General features: G+C 35.2%; 1 protein-coding gene and 1 long non-coding RNA gene across 2 annotated transcripts; one reads left to right on the plus strand and one right to left on the minus strand.

Annotated features, from left to right (window-relative positions):
• The first annotated feature begins 38 nt into the window (after nucleotides 1-38).
• On the plus strand, nucleotides 39-7,594 carry LOC101254116 (uncharacterized). The gene is made up of 3 exons (XR_003247953.2): nucleotides 39-364; nucleotides 1,112-3,831; nucleotides 5,177-7,594. It is a non-coding gene; the product is annotated as an uncharacterized lncRNA (long non-coding RNA).
• Nucleotides 7,595-11,572: 3,978 nt separating this feature from the next.
• LOC101254320 (elongation factor 2) lies at nucleotides 11,573-15,668 on the minus strand. Its single transcript, NM_001321725.1, has 3 exons — nucleotides 15,625-15,668; nucleotides 14,588-14,718; nucleotides 11,573-14,300 (listed from the first exon to the last, which is right to left on the minus strand). The coding sequence occupies exons 2-3, from the start codon at nucleotides 14,676-14,678 to the stop codon at nucleotides 11,860-11,862; spliced, it is 2,532 nt and encodes an 843-aa protein (NP_001308654.1). The 5' UTR covers nucleotides 14,679-14,718; nucleotides 15,625-15,668; the 3' UTR covers nucleotides 11,573-11,859.
• Between the last annotated feature and the right edge of the window lie 4,259 nt (nucleotides 15,669-19,927).

Here is a 19,927-nt window from a genome sequence, read left to right on the forward strand (position 1 = left end):
ACAATATTATGTATTCTATATATATATAATTATAATTGTTTGAGTGGGTAGTATAATTATTTCTCCACTTGCTTTTATGCTATCCCCCACTTATTTGGGAATATTGAATTGAGGGGATGAAAAAAATTTAAAATAAAATTGCAGTGATTTAAGTTATTTTTAGTTAAGTGTAGGTGATAATTAAGGTGTTTTATACGTGTAGTAGTTGCTCTTATGTTTGCATTAGCTAAAAAAAAATTGGAAAGATATAAAGACCAAAAGGAAAAGTGAGGAGACCGTAATCTCCTTCCACCATCACATACAAACGTTGATTGAGTCCATCGGAGTGCTGGATTCAAAGCAGTGGCATCAACAAGGAATTCAGGTAATCTTTTTTTTATGCTAAGTAGATTTTGTATTATTATTTCACCTAAGAAAATTCTTGTTTTTGCTCATTATTGACGGAGATCGAGAGGCTGAGAGAGAAATCAAAATTTGTGTTTACAGGAGCGAAAAAATTGTGTTGGATTGAGTTTTGGATGACTTTCATCAAGTCTCACAAACACTATGAAATTCAATCAAAAGAAGACTTCTTCAACTCTATTATATCAGACATCTTCTTTAAGTACTCATAAAAACATAATTTTCTTCTTCTTTTTAAATAATAAATGGTGTAAATTAAACTGTTTTTTGTGTAATTTCTTTTTCGAACTGATTGGGCTCACAGGTAGCTAATACCACTACTAAAGAAAAGAAAAAATAATCATATCCAAATTCAATTTTAGTCATCTGCTTCGAGCAAACTTCTTAATTATTGAACCTCTTTTATATATATACTTATAAGATAGTTTTTATAGTGTACTAAGAAAAAAAAATACATTATAATGTTATTGAAGCATTCTGGAGTTCCTGTTTTTAAGATTTTGTTATCCAAATATTGAAATTTGATTCTAGTCCGTGATTATTATAGTTTTTTCGTCATTTGGGATCTCTGGTATAAAATTAGTATATGTCAAACTTTGAGTAACTACAAAATTGAAAATTTGGTTAGAAAAAAGTCCGCTAAAATGTGATGAGTTGGTAATTTATCAATATCATACTCTTATTCGTCAATTAGCATTATGTTTTATAGGTAATGAAGAAAATTTTAGGTCATTATTCTCTCCTGGGCAAAAGTTTCTTGCAAAATGAAGGATGAATGATTTGGCGCAAAACATTATTAAAATACATTGGTGAGGAGTTAACGTCCAAAAATTTGCATAGGTGTTCCAATGGCTCAATAGACTAGAAGATGAGATGTTGTCTAGAAACATCAGTATCTTCGATGATCAATCGATACAAATGCAGGCATCATTGGAATAGAAAAAGATTAAGCGGCATATCAATTAGAACTGGATGTTTCCGCATCGATGGAACACTGATGCAATGCAAGCGAAATACGAAAGTTTAAGGGCAAAAAAAAAAGTCTTACTTTGGAAGGTTTTAATCAAGAAATTGAGATTTGTATAATTGTGTATTATAATTTCTACCCAATTGTGTATTATTCATTATTGCAAAGTATAAGTTGGGGTTGTTTCCATTTCTCTCGACGGGGGAAGTCACTATTAATTGGGTTGAGGAATTATCCCAAAGATCAATCAGTTCACACATTGAGCTTACAACTACTTTTCTTAAATAATTATTCCACCTTACGCATATTGCACTTGAGGGATGAGATTAACAATTTTCATCATCTATCGACAGAAGCAATTCATAAAGTGTGGTTGAGATTCAAGAAAAAGGTCTTGTTAAGTCTAAATTATGGGCTATCAAATAAAGTTTTAATACAAAATATTTTGCCGTTCTTTGGATGAGGTCAAACAACTTAGATATAGATTTTATATGGACCTAACTTATGCCTTAGTCACCGTCCTCATTGGTCAAATGATCAAGAGAAATAAGACATGGAATACTAGAGACACTGAACAACCTCTGGGTGTAGCTGCCAAGTACGACGAATGAGATGAGAAGAAAAGAGAAAGAAAGAGAAGAACAAATGACAAAGTTGATGACAAGTAGAGCTCTTGGACAAGCATATGTTGCGCACCGAAATAAAGTGTTAATGTCATTGGGTTACACATTGTTATCTAATGAAGAAGATATTATTTATGCTTCATATGATGAAGAGGTAAGATTGATGTGTCGCAAAATCTTGGCACATTTGATGCTTGAAAACTATGAATTAATACTATAATTGAATGTATTTTTGTATACTTTGATGTGTTTGTTGAATGTGTAGACAGATTCTTGTTTGTGTAGAAAAATGGAAAAAGAAGTAGAAAATCATAAGGATCAAGTAAAGATCATGACTATCCTCACGAACCGTGATTCTCATAATATTTTGTAGTTATGCTTGTAAAGTTGAACCAGTGTTTGGGCCTTGGGAAGATGGAGTGCATGAGTAACTAAGTAAAAACCACAGAAGGCTCCACAGGGTCGTGGTCACTATAATGGCTCGTGGTGGTGATCGTGAAGATGATCCAGTACTTAGACCTCGAGAAGCTTGAATTGGAAGTGACCACGTGAAGATCACAGGCACCTTTACGAACCGTGGTCAGTGCTTCGATCTGTGATGTTGTTTGTAGTACCCTTTCCAGTGTGATGTCAATGAAGACCCAACTTTGAAAAATTCCAAATAAAGACCACAGACACCTAGATGCATCGTGGTCATGTTGTCTGTGATGCATGTTCCAGTGGCCAAGTATTGAGGACCCAATTCTGGGGAGTTCCAAGGGAAGACCATAGAGGGCATCACAGATTGTGAAGCCCTTAACGGGTCGTAGAGTTGTCCGTGAAGCCCTTAACGGGTCGACATGAGTCACCCATGACACCTATTTTGGATGTGGAGTTGTTTGATATGTGGGGATCGACTTCATGGGACTATTTGTAAGCTCCTACGGGCAAAAGTACATATTAGTTGTAGTGGACTATGTGCCCAAATGGGTTGGGTAGTTGTTTTGCCTGAGAATGATGGAAAGAGATTTATCGATTTTCTTGAAGAAGAATATCTTCTCAAGGTTGTCATACCCAGAGCTATCATCAGTGATGGTGGTTCTCATTTCTTCAATAAGGTGTTCGGTTTTCTTCAAGCTACATATGGAGTTAAATAGAATAAGGTAGCAACAATTTATCACCCACATACCAGTGGCCAAGTGGAGGTCTCCAACAGAGAAATTAAAGTAATTCTGGCTAAAACAATGAATGTCAATATGACAGATTAGGCATGGAAGTTAGATGATGCTCTATGGGCATATCATACAACTTTCAAGACGTCTATTGGTATGTCTCCATATCAATTAGTGTTTGTAAAGATATATCATTTTCTGGTTGAGCTTGATCATAAAGCATTATGGGCTTTGAAGATGTTGAACCGTAGTTGGAGTGAAATCATGAACCTGAGATTAAATCAGATCAATGAGATAGATGAGTTCTATCTGAGAGTCTATGAGAGGTTTGCACTGTATAAGGAGAGGATGAAGTTATATCATGACAAACATATTGAGAAAAAAGATTCAATCCTAGTGATTTGGTAATTCTTTTTTAACTTCAAGCTTCATCTGTTTTCGGGTAAATTGAGATCCAAATAGTTGGACCTTTTAAAGCTACTCAAGTGTTTCAGATGGGTGCTATTAATCTTGAAAATGACAAGCGCGAGAAGTTCAGAGCCAATGGTCAGTAAATCAAGGCATATTTGGGTGTTCTAGAGGATGTGAAAATCGTGGAGGAATGTAAACTTGATGAAATCTGAGTAATCAAGTAACCCGCATCACACTGCGACTTTAAATTATGCAACCCAAGATGTAATTGTATTAGGTATTTTCCTTTTTCCTTATTTTTCTTTAGTTTTATAGAGTCATTATGTGTTGATGTGTGCTGGAGAGAATGTCTTCAAAATTGCAAGAATAGGGTGTAAACTACTCTTCACAGGAAGCTTCAAAGACTATGGTGCCCGTCACGGGCACTTTCACGTTCTTCCGTCAATCTTAGCACCAACCTAAAGGATCAACTAGAATTTACAAGAAAAAGGTTGACGAAAAGGTTCACGGTCCGTCATGATTTGTATGGCCTCTCGTGAACCACATGTAAGTATTTTGTCCCAAGTCATGTTCACGAACCATTTCACAGACCGTGATGCTCTTCATGGGAAGTTTCACAGTCCGTCATCTGTTATCCAGCAGCACCAGACCCAACCGGACCCACGATGAACCTAAACTTACAGGAAACATATATTAGATTCCTAGGCGCCAAATGTTGGCTTCTTACCCTTATTTTCTCTTCATTCTTTATCTTATAACAGTTACTAGGTATAACCATTTCCTATCATAAAAACAATCTTAGTTCCTCAAAGAATTCAAACCCTAAACTAAAGTTGGTCAAGAATTTCAAGTCAGGTTCATCTTTACCTTTTTGAGGGAAATTTTCTTTTAAGTCCAAGTAAGTTTTTTCTACCTTGTTATAAGTTTGATCTTATATAAAAAAAACAGTTACATTCACTTCGATTTAGTCGAGTTTATCATGTGTATATGATGAACTATCTTGGTTGATATTGAATTATTGTGGGTTGCAATAAATTAAGTGTTCTTGTATCTGGGTATGATTACAGTAGGTAGTAATTGTGTGCTCACTGTTTTTGATTAAATTGGTTATGATTTTTTTTAGGAGGGTTAGTTGAATTTCTGGATAAAAGTGTTGAGTGGTGGATATGTGTTGATTGTGATCTTGTGGAAAAATAAGGGTTTGACACTATAAATATTTCTTATAGACAATGTGAGGAAGACGGTTACTAAAGAAATGGGTAAATGTATGATCACGATAGGTTTAACGAACCATGGAAGCTACCATGAGTCGTGAAACCAATCGTGGACGACACTTGAATTCATTCCACCTATTAGAAAAGTTCATAACCAGTATCACATATTGTGGTTCACTCCATGGGCTGTGTAATCATCCGTGAACATTACTTAGTCAACCCTATGTTTTATTTTTTTTATATTCTTATTTTGTTCATCTTTTGATTTCGTGGACCTTTCCAGTGATAGATTGGGTGACGACATTCTTAAGGCAAGCCGTCACGATGTAATTACATAGGGGAGATCTGAGTATTTGATATTATGTCATTTTATTGACTTGCGTAACTAATTATTTTTGTAATTCTCAGGTACTATAGCTCCCCAAAGAAAGAACGCAGCCAAACCTACCCCCTCCTCTCAATGCTTCTCAATCATAGGATCGTGATAACTCCAATTCTAGTAGTTTTGAGGTGCAAATAAATACCACCATTGATGATCACTCACCTTGGTCTACTAGAGCACAGACAAAGAGGAAAATTCTCCAGGACACTCTTCCCTAGTCTGAAGAGGGTAGTAGTCATTTTGTTAGCAGTGAAGAATCAGGTAGTGAATATAATGTGGGCTCAGGTAGACAGTCCACTAATAATTTTTGGGGCAATGCTAAGTCTGAAAGTGGCTCTCAGGAAGATCCAAACACCTCTCCACCTGCGGTAAATACAAAAGCTGAAATTAGAGTATAAGATGAGACAGATGATATACATGAGGACATAGAGATCACCATTGATGATATCATGGTAATATATGTGAACATTCACGAACCTGATCCCGCAGCAAGACAATAGTTGATTGATTGTTACCGTTCCATGTGGAATGTGAATCAGTCTAAAGAATTTTCCAACAATGCTATCGTGGCCAATAATGGCAGCAAGAAAGCTGATATCAAGGCATTCCCCGAGATTTATCGGACATTATAGTTCCATCAGTTCGATTGGATGAACAATGCATCAAGAGGATACTCTAACCACCTAGACAAAGAGCTTTATTCATCTTATACAACTACACTAATGAAGTTTGTTGCCATTTTTTGAGGTCCACTCAACTCAATTATAGTTCGGGGAAAATGGATAGATATCTCTAAGGCTAGTATTAACAGGATGTTTCATGTCCCGAAATACTCTTTACTAGATTCAGTTGGTATTTTGAGGGAAAACATAATTACAAAAGATTCACTATATTTTCCAACCAAGGTTTGGTGGATTGTTATCCATGTGCAATTGAGACCGACAACTAATGATAACACATTGCCTCCTTCACTGACTTCTTTGGTAGCATGCCTCATGGATGGTTACCCGGTAAATGTGGGGCTCATCATAGCGTCCAAGTAGTGAGACATGGCACTAAATGAGAGGCTGAATTTTCATTTCCCAGTCTGATAAGAATATTATGTCGACAAGCAAACATTCCCCCAAACAAGATGGTTGACAGATGGGGTGAAGCATTCAGACTAACCCAGGTTTCTAAAATCAAGGATTTCGCTAACCATCTTTTTGGTGCAAGTCTGGAGATGTGGGTATTTTGGTCACCGTTCCTCTTGTCCCAATTGATATTCCACATGAAACAGAGGGCCAGAGTAGGGGGAGTCATCCCAAACATCTACAGAGGCACCACCACTATCGACTTTCGCCTCATATGCTCCGGGTACCTATGTCACTATTCCCATGATTTTTCTTGAGAAATTGGTCGTAGATCAGCACCAAACTAGGACCTTGGTAGACCAGATTGTGAATTAGATGGTTTGGAGAACTTTGTTCAAGATCATTTCCAGGCCACAGATGCTAAAGAGTTCAAAGAACAAATAGCCTAGATGCGAACTCAGGTTTCTTAACTGGATGAAAATCCAGTACATGTACCCACTCCGGTCATGCTAGATTCTTTGATGAAATTGCTAAATTAGGCACCCTCCACTTAATTATTTGATGATTTATGGGGTAACTTACCTAAGCGTGAGTCAGACAAGAAAGAAAAAACCTAGAGAATATGATGATGAGCTATCAGCTGACATGTCTAGAGAAGAAAGAAAGCAACACAAGAAAGCATGCAGGGCATCAAAGAAGGGAGCTCGTGAAAAAAGCACTTGAACAACAACAAAGAGATGCAATGTTAGTTGGGGATTCTGGTAGCAGAGCACCTATCTCGGTGAGCTGAAGCCAACCTGATCATGTGCCGAATTCTGAGAGTGCACCCCTTGATATGGGTGTCAATGCTGATTTGAGACCGACGCCTAGAGCGTCGTAGGTATGACTCCTCTTCATAGCCTTATTTTGTTTTGTTTTTCTTTATTTGACTTTGAGGGCAAAGTCCTTTTTTGGGAGGGGTGAGTAACCTGCCATTTTAAGGTGTTAGAATGAATGGAGGTTGACTCTCTGTTAATTGTGAAAAATAGTTTTGTGTTTGTGCTGGTGAGCTGAGGTATGCAACAACTGGTTTCTGTGTAATATTTACCTTGATCTGAGATTTGAACGTTAGGATCTTTATTGACATCTAGATACTTACTTGTTGAACACTGCCAGTTTGATAAATAAATAGGTGAACCAAGAAGCTGGAGAATGTAATCCTGTGTCATGTGTGTTTGTGAATGTTGTTTGAAGTCTAACACTAGGAGCAGAAACTAGAACTTGCCCGAATTGTCTAGCTTAAATCTGAGAATAACCTGATAAGAAAGGATCAGTAGATCATTTTTGTTAAGCCATTAAAAATCCCAAAAAAAATAAAATAAAACAACCAAATTAAAGCTTATAACTTGAAACTGATTTGAGACTAAAAGTGAGATTTTGTTCTTACCCAATAAATATCATATCCTTTGGTTTTCGAAGATACGATGTTACAACTCAGGTCAAAATTCTAAGTTGAGGGTGATTGCAATCCGAGCAGAAAAAAGAAGTGAAAAAAAGGTTCAACCATTGAGTTGAGTGCATACAAAAAAAAGCCATATATATAAAAAAATTTAAATAAAAGAAAACAAGAAGAAAAAAATAGTTGGTAGATATGCTCAAATGAAGTAAAAGAGGGAATTGCTCAGAAAGGAGTTGTGTGCAAATGAAACTTTGAAGAACCAAAGAACCAGTCAATCACAAATCCAAATATCATTACCTAGTCGGAGACTATGTTACAAACCGATAAAGTCCAACAATGATCCTATTCCGCATGATTGAAATATAGAGTACAGAAAGCAAGTGCAACCCTAGGGTTGTTTGTTGTTAGTGTTAGAATTTCTTCGAGAGTGTGAGCGTAGTACTTAGTCCCAATTATCATGAGTGAAGGATTTCTTTGGTGTGAGGACACAATGATTGCATTCGAGAGTAGATTGTGTTAGCTGATAATTCAGTCATAAGCATGATTAACCGTAAGTAATGAGAAATCGTAGATTGATCCTTGCATGTTAGATTCATGGTTTTGGATACAATTTGTGTTTGAGATGGCTATTGTGTAGTTTCAAAGTGTTTGAATAATTTGAGGATTTGAATGTGTTGTTATCTTATCATTTGAGGACAAGTAATGGTTTTAAGTTGAGGGTGTTGATGTGCCGCGAAATCTTGACACATTTGATGCTTGAAAACTAATACTAGAATTGAGTGTATTTTTTTATACTTTGATGTGTTTGTTGAATGTGTAGACAGATTCTTACTTGTGTGAAAAAATGAAAAAAGAAGCAAAAAATGATGGGAATCAAGTAAAGATCACGGCCAACCTCAGGAACTGTGATTCTCATAACGCTCTGTGGTTGTGCTCATGAAGTTGAACCAATATTGGGCCTTGGGAAGATGGAGTGCACGAGCAACTAAGTGAAAACCACAGAAGGCTCCACGGATCGTGGTAATTATAACAGCCTGTGGTGGTGATCATGAAGATGATCCAGTACTTAAACCTTGAGAAACATAAATGGAAAGTTACCAAGTGAAGATCTCGGGCACATTTACGAACCGTGGTAAGTGCTATGATATGTGGTGTTGTCTGTAGTACCCTTTCCAGTGTGATGGCATTGAAGACCCGACTTTGGAAAATTCCAAGTAAAGAGCCCAGATGGACCGTGGTCATGTTGTCCGTGATGCATGTTCTAGTGATCAAGTATTGAAGACCCAATTTTGGGGAGTTCCAAGGGAAGACCATGGAGGGCTTCACAAATCGTGAAGCCCTTGACGGGTCGTAGAGTTGTCCATGTTGCCTGCATTTCATTCCTACTCTTTCTAAAATACTTTATTTGAATTAATTAGGTCATTTTTATTTTTTTGTCTCTTCTTACCATGAACGAAAAATACTTTATTTGAATTAATTAGGTCATTTTTATTTTTTTGTCTCTTCTTACCTTGAACAAAAAATACATTTCCAGTATTCGAAGTTTTGGATTTTTGATTTGAATATTGAATTAAGTTTGAAGTTTGATTTTCTAGCTCTTGAATTATCAAAGTGGTTGTTGATTTGTTTTTTCTCGTAAGTACTTTCTAACATGTTTTCAATCTATATTTTTGAACATTTACTTGAAATAGTAAGTAGCTAAACACCAAAACTGGGGTTGTGGGATCCATGACGTAATTCTAATTATGATTTGGTAAAATGAGTGAAAAGCAATGTGTAATTACAAACTATAGTTTAGCTTTCGTTATTTATGTATTTAGATGAGTGCACGCATTAGAGTGAGCCAGTATCTATCATTTGTTCGAGAGAAAAATGATAGTTACCAAAAAAACTGATTTAACCAAACAAATTGGAGTTAAAGTTCGAGAAAAAATGAAGAGAATTTTAACACCATTGTAAGCGAGGGTAAAATTAGTAACATTCCAGGGCCAAGAGGACTTGAGTAAGAATTATCTGATTAGACAGAGAAGTGTCAGATAAAGTTAACTCGTGTAGATTTTGTAAAGATGAATTGCCTGAAACTCAATTACGCAAGAACACTCTAGCAACGTTATGGGGAACACAATTCTAGTTTCTTTTAATTAGTGAATCAACTTTATACCTTAAGACTCTATTAACTGTTTAATCTGTATTTCTAATGCAAATCTTAATTATTATAACATTAAAACTAAATCCAAGTTACTTTCCGTCATTGTTTCTTAAGGAGATAATAACGACATTCTAGTAAACACGACAATGAAACCATTTTTATAAAGAAATTCTCTGTGGGATCGACCTCAACCCACGTTGAATTTTGTAAATTGACTTCGACTGTTTATATCTCTTAATTGAGGTGTAAGTTTGGACGTATCAAAGATATATGACGAGTTAATAAATGTGTTCTCAATCGAAGTACCAAGGCACTAATCAAGGTCATTGGCATCCTTTGCAAAAGAATCAAGATTGGAGAGATCATGATGGTCAATGAAGAGATCGAGAGTGACGTGAGAGGTATCATGCAAGAATGAAGGAGAGGTACGATCATCAAAGCTCAAATATGTAATTACCTTCACATAACACTAAAGCCCCAGCTAGCCAATCAAGTATGAGTGATCCGGCATGCTCTGAGGGTTGAGGATATGCTAAATTGTGTGCTAAAGTGGGCAGAGTCAATGGATATGGGGTTATGGAACTCAAAAACGATGTCTTAAATTTAATCTTTCTCAGATTTTTACTCTTTGATTCAATGATTAATATGATTTTATTTTTTGTTGGTAGAATTAATTTTTTTTCACTAACTTTCTTGTATAATTTATCAAATATGCCCAAAAAGAGGAATTTTAAAAAATAATTACATATAGCCGAAAAAATTAATTTAAATTTGTTCTCTTTTTCCATTCACTTTTTAGTTATTTCACACATTTTTGCACTAAAAATGAAAAGGAACAAAAAGGGAAGAGACTAATAATCAAAGAGGTCAAAAATAATCATGTCTGAAAAAATTATATATACCCCTATATAAAAAATAAAAAGAAATCACTTTCATTAGATTAAAGGAGGATGCGGGATGGAAAAATTATATGAATTGATACATTTTTATAAATAATTACTGATTTAGGCGATACTTTTTATTTATTATCATTTATAGCAATATTATGTTAAATATGTAAATATGTATTAAAGTGAATTATGTATACAATACATATGAATTACAATTGCTTTTTGAAATATATTATGTTTGTTTGGTAAAAATTTGACACATTGTATTAAAATGTGTGATGAATGTATTATTATCATTAAAACTTGTATTATATGTGAGTAATAAATTGTTCTTTGTAATATGTATTAAACTTATATTATAAATGAATAAAAGTGATCAAGTGAGAAAAAATATTATTACTATACATGTTAAATATTTTTTTATTATAGTATATTTATTTAAGTTTCCTTTTAAAAAATATATATGAACCATTTTTTAGTAGATATACGTGAGTTATTTTTATAACAGCAAGATGTTCATATTTTTCAATTAAAAAGAAAAATCTAATGATTTCCAGATAAAGACCGGAAAATTTTACCAAAGGAAAAACATCAAACAAACAACGCAAAATATATACACTCATTGTTGTGCATCCTAGAAGGAAAAGAATGGAATGCTTGGTTTGGAATCTGTATTAGTATAAGATAAATTACATAATTAAGCCAAAATACTAGATTTTAAAACTTAAAAAGGGATGAGAAAGCTCAACGTATATCATGATTGAAAGAGCACACCGGATTTAATTTGCTGCAATTACGAAAATTAAACCGCAAAAAGAATAAGTGACTGTCCTGAAACACTTGCATAATTAATCTAATTCAACAGAGAAATTATTTAATTATATTTGAAATTGCACTTTGTTTAGAAACTAACACAGCAAAATTATCTAATGTTTGAAGTAAAAGGCAACTTCAAATAAAATACGACAGAAATAGTTTTGTCCATAGAAAAGATAGAGGTAATAAATTCTGCAACAACAAACTTACGAGCTAGTATCCTAATCAACACAAGATGATCAAAGTAATTATCCAAACAGATAGATGATAAATGCAAAACAAAACTTTCGCGGAATCAATTGAGCAGGTTAAATATCATCTGCTGCCATCTCAAACATATGCCTTACAGCTTGTCCTCAAACTCGGATAGAGGGGTCATCTGATCCTTCAAACCCTTCCTCTTGCGGATATCAAGGACGAGTTGATGAGCTTGTGAGCCAGCTTCCAATGGGTCAGAGGACATCATTTCCCAATGATCAAACACACACTGTGGGAAGGCTTGACCTGAAGTAGCAGCTCTCAAGGTACCTGAAAATCCAAAAGACTCAACAACAGGAAGGTAAGCCTTGATGTTGTAAAGAGGAGTTCCTGGCCTCTGCATCTCCTCAAACACGTGTCCACGCTTCTGATTCAGAACACTATAGATACCACCAAGGGCTTGCTCCGGAGCCTGAATTTCCACAAGGTAAACGGGCTCCAACAGGCGGGGTTTAGCAGTAAGCTGAGAAGCATAGATAACCCTCCTAGCAGTGGGAATAACTTGGCCACCACCCCTGTGAATAGCATCAGAATGAAGAACAACATCACAGACTTCAAAGCAAATACCTCTCATGTTCTCTTCAGCCAATGCACCTTCCTTCGAAGCCCACTGGAAACCAGCAACAACAGAATCCTTAATTTCATTCAGGTACTGAACTCCCTTACACATATCCACCACCATGTTGGGACCAGTTGTCTCAGGACCAAAGCACCAAATCTTCTTTGCAAGATCTTTGTCCCAGCCAAACTCCTCAGCCAAGATCTTGGAACGAACCTTAGGGTCATCCCTAGGGCCAATGCGTCCCTCGTCAATAGCCTCAGCAAGCCCTTCCTCCATTGGTCTAGCCTCCATGTACAAACGGTTATGCTTGTTAGGGGACTTGCTCATCACAGTTCGAGTAGACTTCTCGAGGACCGTCTCACGGAAGGACACAACGGGATCAGATTTTATAATTTCAGCACCGCCCATAAAGTCATCCTGCAAATCCTTCAGACAGATCTCAAGGTGGAGTTCTCCAGCACCAGCAATAATATGCTCTCCAGACTCTTCAATAGAACAAACAACCATAGGATCAGACTTAGCCAGACGTTTCAACCCTTCAACAAGCTTGGGAAGGTCAGATGCGACCTTGCACTGAACAGCTACACGCACAACTGGTGAGACAGAAAACTTCATTGCTCTGATAGGGTGAGCATCGACTTCCTTTTCATTGGTCAATGTTGCATTCTTGGTAATAAACTGATCCAAACCAACCATGGCAACAGTGTTACCACAGGGAACATCCTCAACAGTTTCTTGCCTCTTACCCATCCAAATAACAGTTCGCTGGATATTCTTGACATATAAATCCTTCTTTTCACCAGGAACATAGTTAGGACCCATGATTCTAACCTTCATACCAGTAGAAACCTTCCCAGCAAATACACGACCAAAAGCAAAGAATCTACCCTTGTCAGATGCTGGAATCATCTTTGATACATAAAGCATAAGCGGCCCTTCTGGGTCACAGTTCCTGATAGCATTAGCATAAGCATCATCAAGGGGTCCCTCATACAAGTTCTCCACACGGTATTTTTGAGCTGTGGACGGTGATGGGAGATGATATATCATCATTTCAAGAAGAGCAGTACTTGCGGGAAGCCAGGTCTGCATCACACGCTTCATCAGTGCCTTGCCCATCAAATCTTTTTCATCAGATTTCATGGTTACACCAAGCTTCTGCAACATAGGCCAGAGCTTATCTTTCTGATCGTTCATGCAAGTGTTGATAATCTGCTTAATTGGCTCATAGCAGAATTGAACAAACCCACGCTTGCACGAAGCTGTCCCGGTGTTTTTTGTGGTCCACTTTTTGGTGGCAGGGTCAAAAAAGTTCTCACCCCACAGCCTCTCCATCATCTTAGACTCATCAACACCAAATTTGGAAGCATACATCTTGGCAAAATTGGTGAGAGTGAAAGCCCACCCATGCAACCCAGCTGAGAAAGCAACGGTACCTTTCTCAGGATAAACCTGGACATCACCAAGAAGGGGATCCTCATATGTAGCCATGATAACATTAGCATTCTCAATAACTCTTTGGAATGTCTGATAGGCCTCCTCTCCATCAACCTGAAGCTCGAGGAAACACCTGTCCATCTTGTTAACTGTCAAGACAGGACGAATCCTTTCACCAAGGGCCTGACGGAGCACAGTCTCTGTCTGGACACAGACACCTTCCACACAATCAACCACCACAAGTGCACCATCAGTAATACGAAGAGCAGCAGTCACTTCAGATGAGAAGTCAACGTGCCCAGGTGAATCGATGAGGTTGATGAGGTACTCGTTCCCATTTCTCTCTCCCTTGAAGTTCCTCAAGGAGTCATCAGTCATCTCGTAGTAAAGTGAAATACCAGTGGACTTGATGGTGATACCACGCTCAGCCTCATCTGCACGTGTATCTGTCATTCTGACATCACCTGCAACTTCCTGAGCAATGATACCAGCAGCCGCCACCAGAGAATCAGTAAGGGTAGATTTTCCTGTCAGGTTAAGTACATCATGGAATTAGAACTCCAAATCATCTGATAAGTTAAACCATAGATGGTAAACTATCACCAAAGAAACGCAAAAGAGAAGAAACCTAATGAAACAATGTTATGCAAACTGTACCACCCCAAAAACATACAAGGTTGTTTCACTGCCCAGATTGATTCCAGGTGATCAGAAGGGAAAATAATTAATGTTCCTTCCATTTGACAGGTATAACAATTTTACAAGAAAGAATTTAAACTACCAGTGTACAATTTAATAATTACATGTTCCTTACCATGGTCCACATGAGCAATAACAGACATATTACGAATGTTATGCTTGAAGTCCATAATCCTTCTAAGCTCTTCAGCTGTGAACTTCACCATCTTGAATGGCTGTCAATGTAACTACAAATTCGTCTTGTTCCTGCCATTTGAAGCACCAACAAATATTAAACATCAAGTGAAGTTTATTCAAAAGATATCAAGTTTTAAGACATAAGCATAAACAAGGAGTATTTCTGGAAAAAAAAATGTTTACAATCTAAAACAAAGTATATTTCATGGCAGGCTTATTACACCAATCAATAAAACAAGCTAGTGAAATAAAATATGTAGAGCACATATACAAGTAAATACTTGTATGTTCCAAATTTACGAAAATAAGCAAGCAGCAATAGATTAAGCAACTTAATAATTTATAGATCTGTTATAGCCCAATGAGTGAACTATCAAATATTACTAAAAGCTCTAATGATATTTATCATTTATATATTACACACACATATGGCGTAAACATAATTCCTAAAATAGATTAAGGCAATATCATATCCCTTCAAGGTTTAGATTACATAAATATCCCTTCATAAAACCTTTACACATACGCTATCACTGTCATTTCGAACAATATTTCAATCATAAAATGAATGGAAACTGATTTAGTAGCTACTAGTTAACTCTAGGCCTGCGTTATTCGTTTTTACCATAGATCTCGATTCTAAAATGTTTTAATAGCAATTTGTACCCATATTTCCTTCACCGTTTTGCCTATTTTAGTTAAAGATGTAAAGGTAGAAGCATTCACACAAAGTTAATACGATACTGACACAATTAATTATGATGTTATTCAATAGATAATCCAAGGAAAATGACTTGATACTAATAAATGGTGAACAACATAGAAGAAGAAAGCGTTATACGAATCAATACAAACTATTATGCATAAAAGGAGATTAAAACAGCAAGTTATCGATTAACAATTGATGAAGATTGCTATATGAACAGAGATTATACACATCAAAGCATGCGAGAAATGATAATGAGAGGTACTTACAGTGCAGAGAGAAGGAGGCGGCGAGGTCTTCTCTTTGCAACACTGAATGTTGTGCCCTCACGCTACTAAGGGTATTTATTTTTCAAACATTCCATCTATGGGCCGAAAAGATGGACTAATTGGGGCCTAATACTTATGGGCCTTATTCGACTGTACTCTCTTTTAATTAAGGAGAACTTTCACATATAACCACTTAAATATAGCTTAAGTACTCTTCATAGCTATAGTTTGATAATTACAATTTATAGCTACCTGTTATATGAAGGAGAGGGGAAAGCGAGACTGGAGAGAGAGGGAAAAGAGTGGAAGAAATGTGAATTGTATATGTATATCGGTTAGATAATTGTGTATTATACATATGTATTTGTATATATGCCAAACGATATTGGAAAAGGAAGGAGAGAGGCAAGAAGACTGGGAGAGAGAGCAGAGATGAGCGAGCTTGAGAGAGGAAGGAGAGAGGCGAGTGAGAGAGTGAAAAGAGTGGGAGAGAGGTGAACTCTATATGTATATAGCTAAATAATTGTATATTTGTATATATGGCAAATGAGATAAGGAGAAGAAGGATATAGGCGAGCGAGACTGGGAGAGGGAGAGAGAGGTGAGCGATAGAGGGGCACAGAGTGGGAGAGAGGTGAATTGTATATATAAATTATTGTGTATTATACATATGCATTTGTATATATGGCAAGCGAGATTGGGAGAGAGGGGAGAGAAGCGAGCGAGATTAGGAGAGTGAGGAGAGAGGCAAGGGAGATCGGGAGAGGGAGGAGAGAGGTGAGCAAGAGAGGGGCAGAGAGTAGGAGAGAGCGAGCGAAAGATTGGGACAGTGAGGAGAGAGCGAGCGAAAGAGGGCAAAGAGTGGGAGAGAGGTGAATTTTATATATATATAGGCTAAATAATTGTATCTTATACATATGTATTTGTATATTCTGGCGAATTATACATATACAAACGTGACTATTTATACAAATCGAAGTTCACATAATTAATACATAATGTTTAGTCGTGAGTGGTAATTATAGCAAACTATAACTATGAATAATTAAATAGTATAAGTTTATTTCACCACGTAATTTTCCCTTTAATTAATTGACAATATATGACCCTTTTTTATCTTTATAACCAAAATAAAGTTTTTTAAGATTAAAATTGGAATATTTTGGACTTTTTGGCCACGTTAATATATGAGAAATAAATTAATTTTAAATTTTAAAAGTGAAGACATGCAAATCTTATAGAGAAGATATAACATCAACTTTTAACACTGTGACCAAAATTACCCTCCATTCATTTATTGGTTTCAAAATGTCCTTTTCATTCACATATTGGCTCCAAAATACCATTGTCATCCACCTTCGGGTTCAAAATTGACCACTTATTTAACATATTTAAAAATAAATTATTTAAATATTTTTTAAAATACTTGGCGCTCACTATTAGTTATAATTTAATTTATTAATATAATTTTAAACCAACCCACTACCCACTCATTACTAACTAAAGTCCATCCAATTAATAAACCAATTATAATATCAAAATCGCCATAAACACTACTAAAACACGACGAAATGATACATTCCCGAAAAATGACATCCAAAATTATTCGAGTCCGAATCGAAGCCCCAATTAAATTTAAGTTGATCCGCTTATTTAGGAGACACTTTCAATAAGATTCTCTTTCAAGTTTGAATTCAAAATTTATGATTAAAGGTAAAGAAGTAGTACATCCCGAATTAATTCATTCACTTTTTTAAAATATAATTTTATAAATATTTATGATTTATTTTAAAACAGTTAATATATTATTTCTAAAAAGTTATCTATGAAGTAACATCACATAATTGATATGAAAGAATAATTAAGATGAACATAGTCAGACTTTTAAGTTTATCGGTAATTTTTATTTAGACACTTAAATATATGATAATTTACTTCTATAGATATTTTCACCTCAATTTTTTAAAAACACTCATCGGCAGTAGCTTTGTTGTTGTTGCATTAGTAATGTGACAAGTTTATTGATTTTGTAGGGTTTAATTAGTAATAAGTGGTAGTGGATTGATTTCTAAATTATACTAATTAGTTAAATTATAACAAATAGTTGAGCGTCACGTATTTAAAATAAATATATAAATAGTTTAAATTTAAAACCGTTAAATAAGTGGTCAATTTTGAACCCAAAGGTGGATGACAAGGGTAATTTGGAGTCAATAGGGGGTGGGAAGGGTATTTTGGAGCCGATAGGTGGATGAAGGGTAATTTTGTATCATTTCCAATACTTCGAATGTACTTTAGGCCCTTTTCCGAATATTTGTTGATAATGTAAACATTTAGATCATTCTAATTCTTCCATACTTATAAACAAAGTGTTAAAAATTGATAGTTTAGGTATGAAACTCACACTCTCAATAATTTAGATGTGAAACTTAAAAAATGATATAATTTAAGAGTGTTTTTTGACATTTATCTCTAATAAAAAATTTAAGCAATAATGTCATCATATTTCTTTCATGTCTTTTCTTTTAATCTACAATTAATTTGAAGTCAAACACTCAAAGTATTAGTAGATGCGCGGAAGAAAAAGATATAAGATTCACAAAACATCTACGATCAACAAATTTAGTATTTACTTTTTTATTTTTTTTCATCCGGTGTTTGATGCTTGTATTGAAGCTCTACCTAAATTTGAGTTCCCCATTCAGAACACTTTTAGAGGGTTGTGCTTCCAATAAGATTTTTCTCCATACCCATAATTAAATACAAAGGCCCATGATTAAGGGTAGAAAAGTCATATCATTGTACCATAATCTACTTTGATGAATATCAATATTATATATGATGTCAATGGCAACCAATGCAAGGACAACACTGTTTTGCTATTCCGAGGCCATGGATATATATATATATATATATATATATATATATATATATATTAAAATAACTGAATCACAATTTTTCCATTCGTTCTTATTTCCAAACTTTTACAAGTTTATTGAAAAATTGTGATAAATTATTTTTAAAGTTTTCACTTAAAAGATTTAAAAAATTAAAGAATTGCAACAATTTTTAGAGTTGGACTTTTAAGAATAATTGAAAAGAAGAGACAAAAGTTAGCGATGTTAACATCAAAGTTAGATATAAAGACTAAAGTTACACATTTTATTCAATAAATGTTTGTGATGTGTTAGCTCAATAATGCATGATGGCATAAGGCAAAGCCCCACACCTAAAATTATTAGCTTTTTTCTTAACATAAAAATGTTGTTTGCTTATACACATATTTCTAGATTTCAAGACCAAGTGAAAATAAAAAAATTATTAGTCAACCAGTCTCAATTTTTTCCCCTTACCTTCAATGAAAGTCTATTCAGACACATATTTTTCTGCATAGTAGGACCACCTACTTTTTTCTACTGCACAACTTTGATTATTCAAACTACCTTTTCTACTATAAATATGTGATTTCTAACAACTCAAGACCCGTGCAACATTATTATCCCTTCAACCAAATTCATAGAGAAATAATTCTTTTTCATTTCAAGGTGAGAAATTGATAAAAAAAATTGAAGCTTATCTTTCATTTGGGGTTTGCGAAACTTTTGTTTCTTGACATATGTGCCTAAGCAAAATATATGTTAGCATTGTTTCTTTACTGTTCTTGGTAGTGTTGATTTCTTTATGCTCAAAATCTATTTTTGTTTTCCCTTCAGGGGGTTAGGGGATGGGGTGAGCAAGACCAGTTAATTTTCCCACTGTCCCTTCTCTAGTTACAAATTTTCTTGAATTAGATTAATTATGTTCATATTTTTCTTTTTTTCATATGTGGTTTACTATGTTCAGGTGATCACACCTTGTTTTGTTGTTATTATGGTCCTTGCATATATCTTCTGCACTGCTTTGCTATTCGGAGTTATGTTTTTCATTTTAATTACTGTTTTGATTTGCTTGTGGGTCTTTTGGACCTTTCCGTTTCGGAGAGGTAGTGATAAGGCTTGCATACATTTTATCCTCTCCATACCTCACTTTGTGGGATTTCATTGATTATTATTTTTTTGGTTGTATGTTCATATTTTTTTTTTTGCTTTTAATGTAATTGCTGGAAAAAGTTATTAAAGTTTTCCTCTTTACTTTGTGGGTTTTGGGGAAAATGATGGGGTTGTATTTCAGTCACCTTTGGTGTTTCTAAGTGACTTTGAATGAATTGGAATATCCTAGTTTGTAACAAAACCAATGGTTTCTATTTGCAGGCATCTGAGCTCTAATTGTCCATTGAATGGGGCTTTCTCTTTCTATATTGTTG

The sequence above is a fragment of the Solanum lycopersicum genome, chromosome 8, assembly GCF_036512215.1.
Source record: "Solanum lycopersicum chromosome 8, SLM_r2.1".
In the NCBI taxonomy this organism is placed as follows: domain Eukaryota; kingdom Viridiplantae; phylum Streptophyta; class Magnoliopsida; order Solanales; family Solanaceae; genus Solanum; species Solanum lycopersicum.

Excerpts from the sequence above, each read along its gene's own strand:
- LOC101254320 (NM_001321725.1), bottom strand. The coding sequence starts at position 14,678 with ATGGTGAAGTTCACAGCTGAAGAGCTTAGAAGGATTATGGACTTCAAG. Across the intron at positions 14,301-14,587 it reads TATTGCTCATGTGGACCATG|GAAAATCTACCCTTACTGAT; the intron begins GTAAGGAACATG and ends TTAACCTGACAG.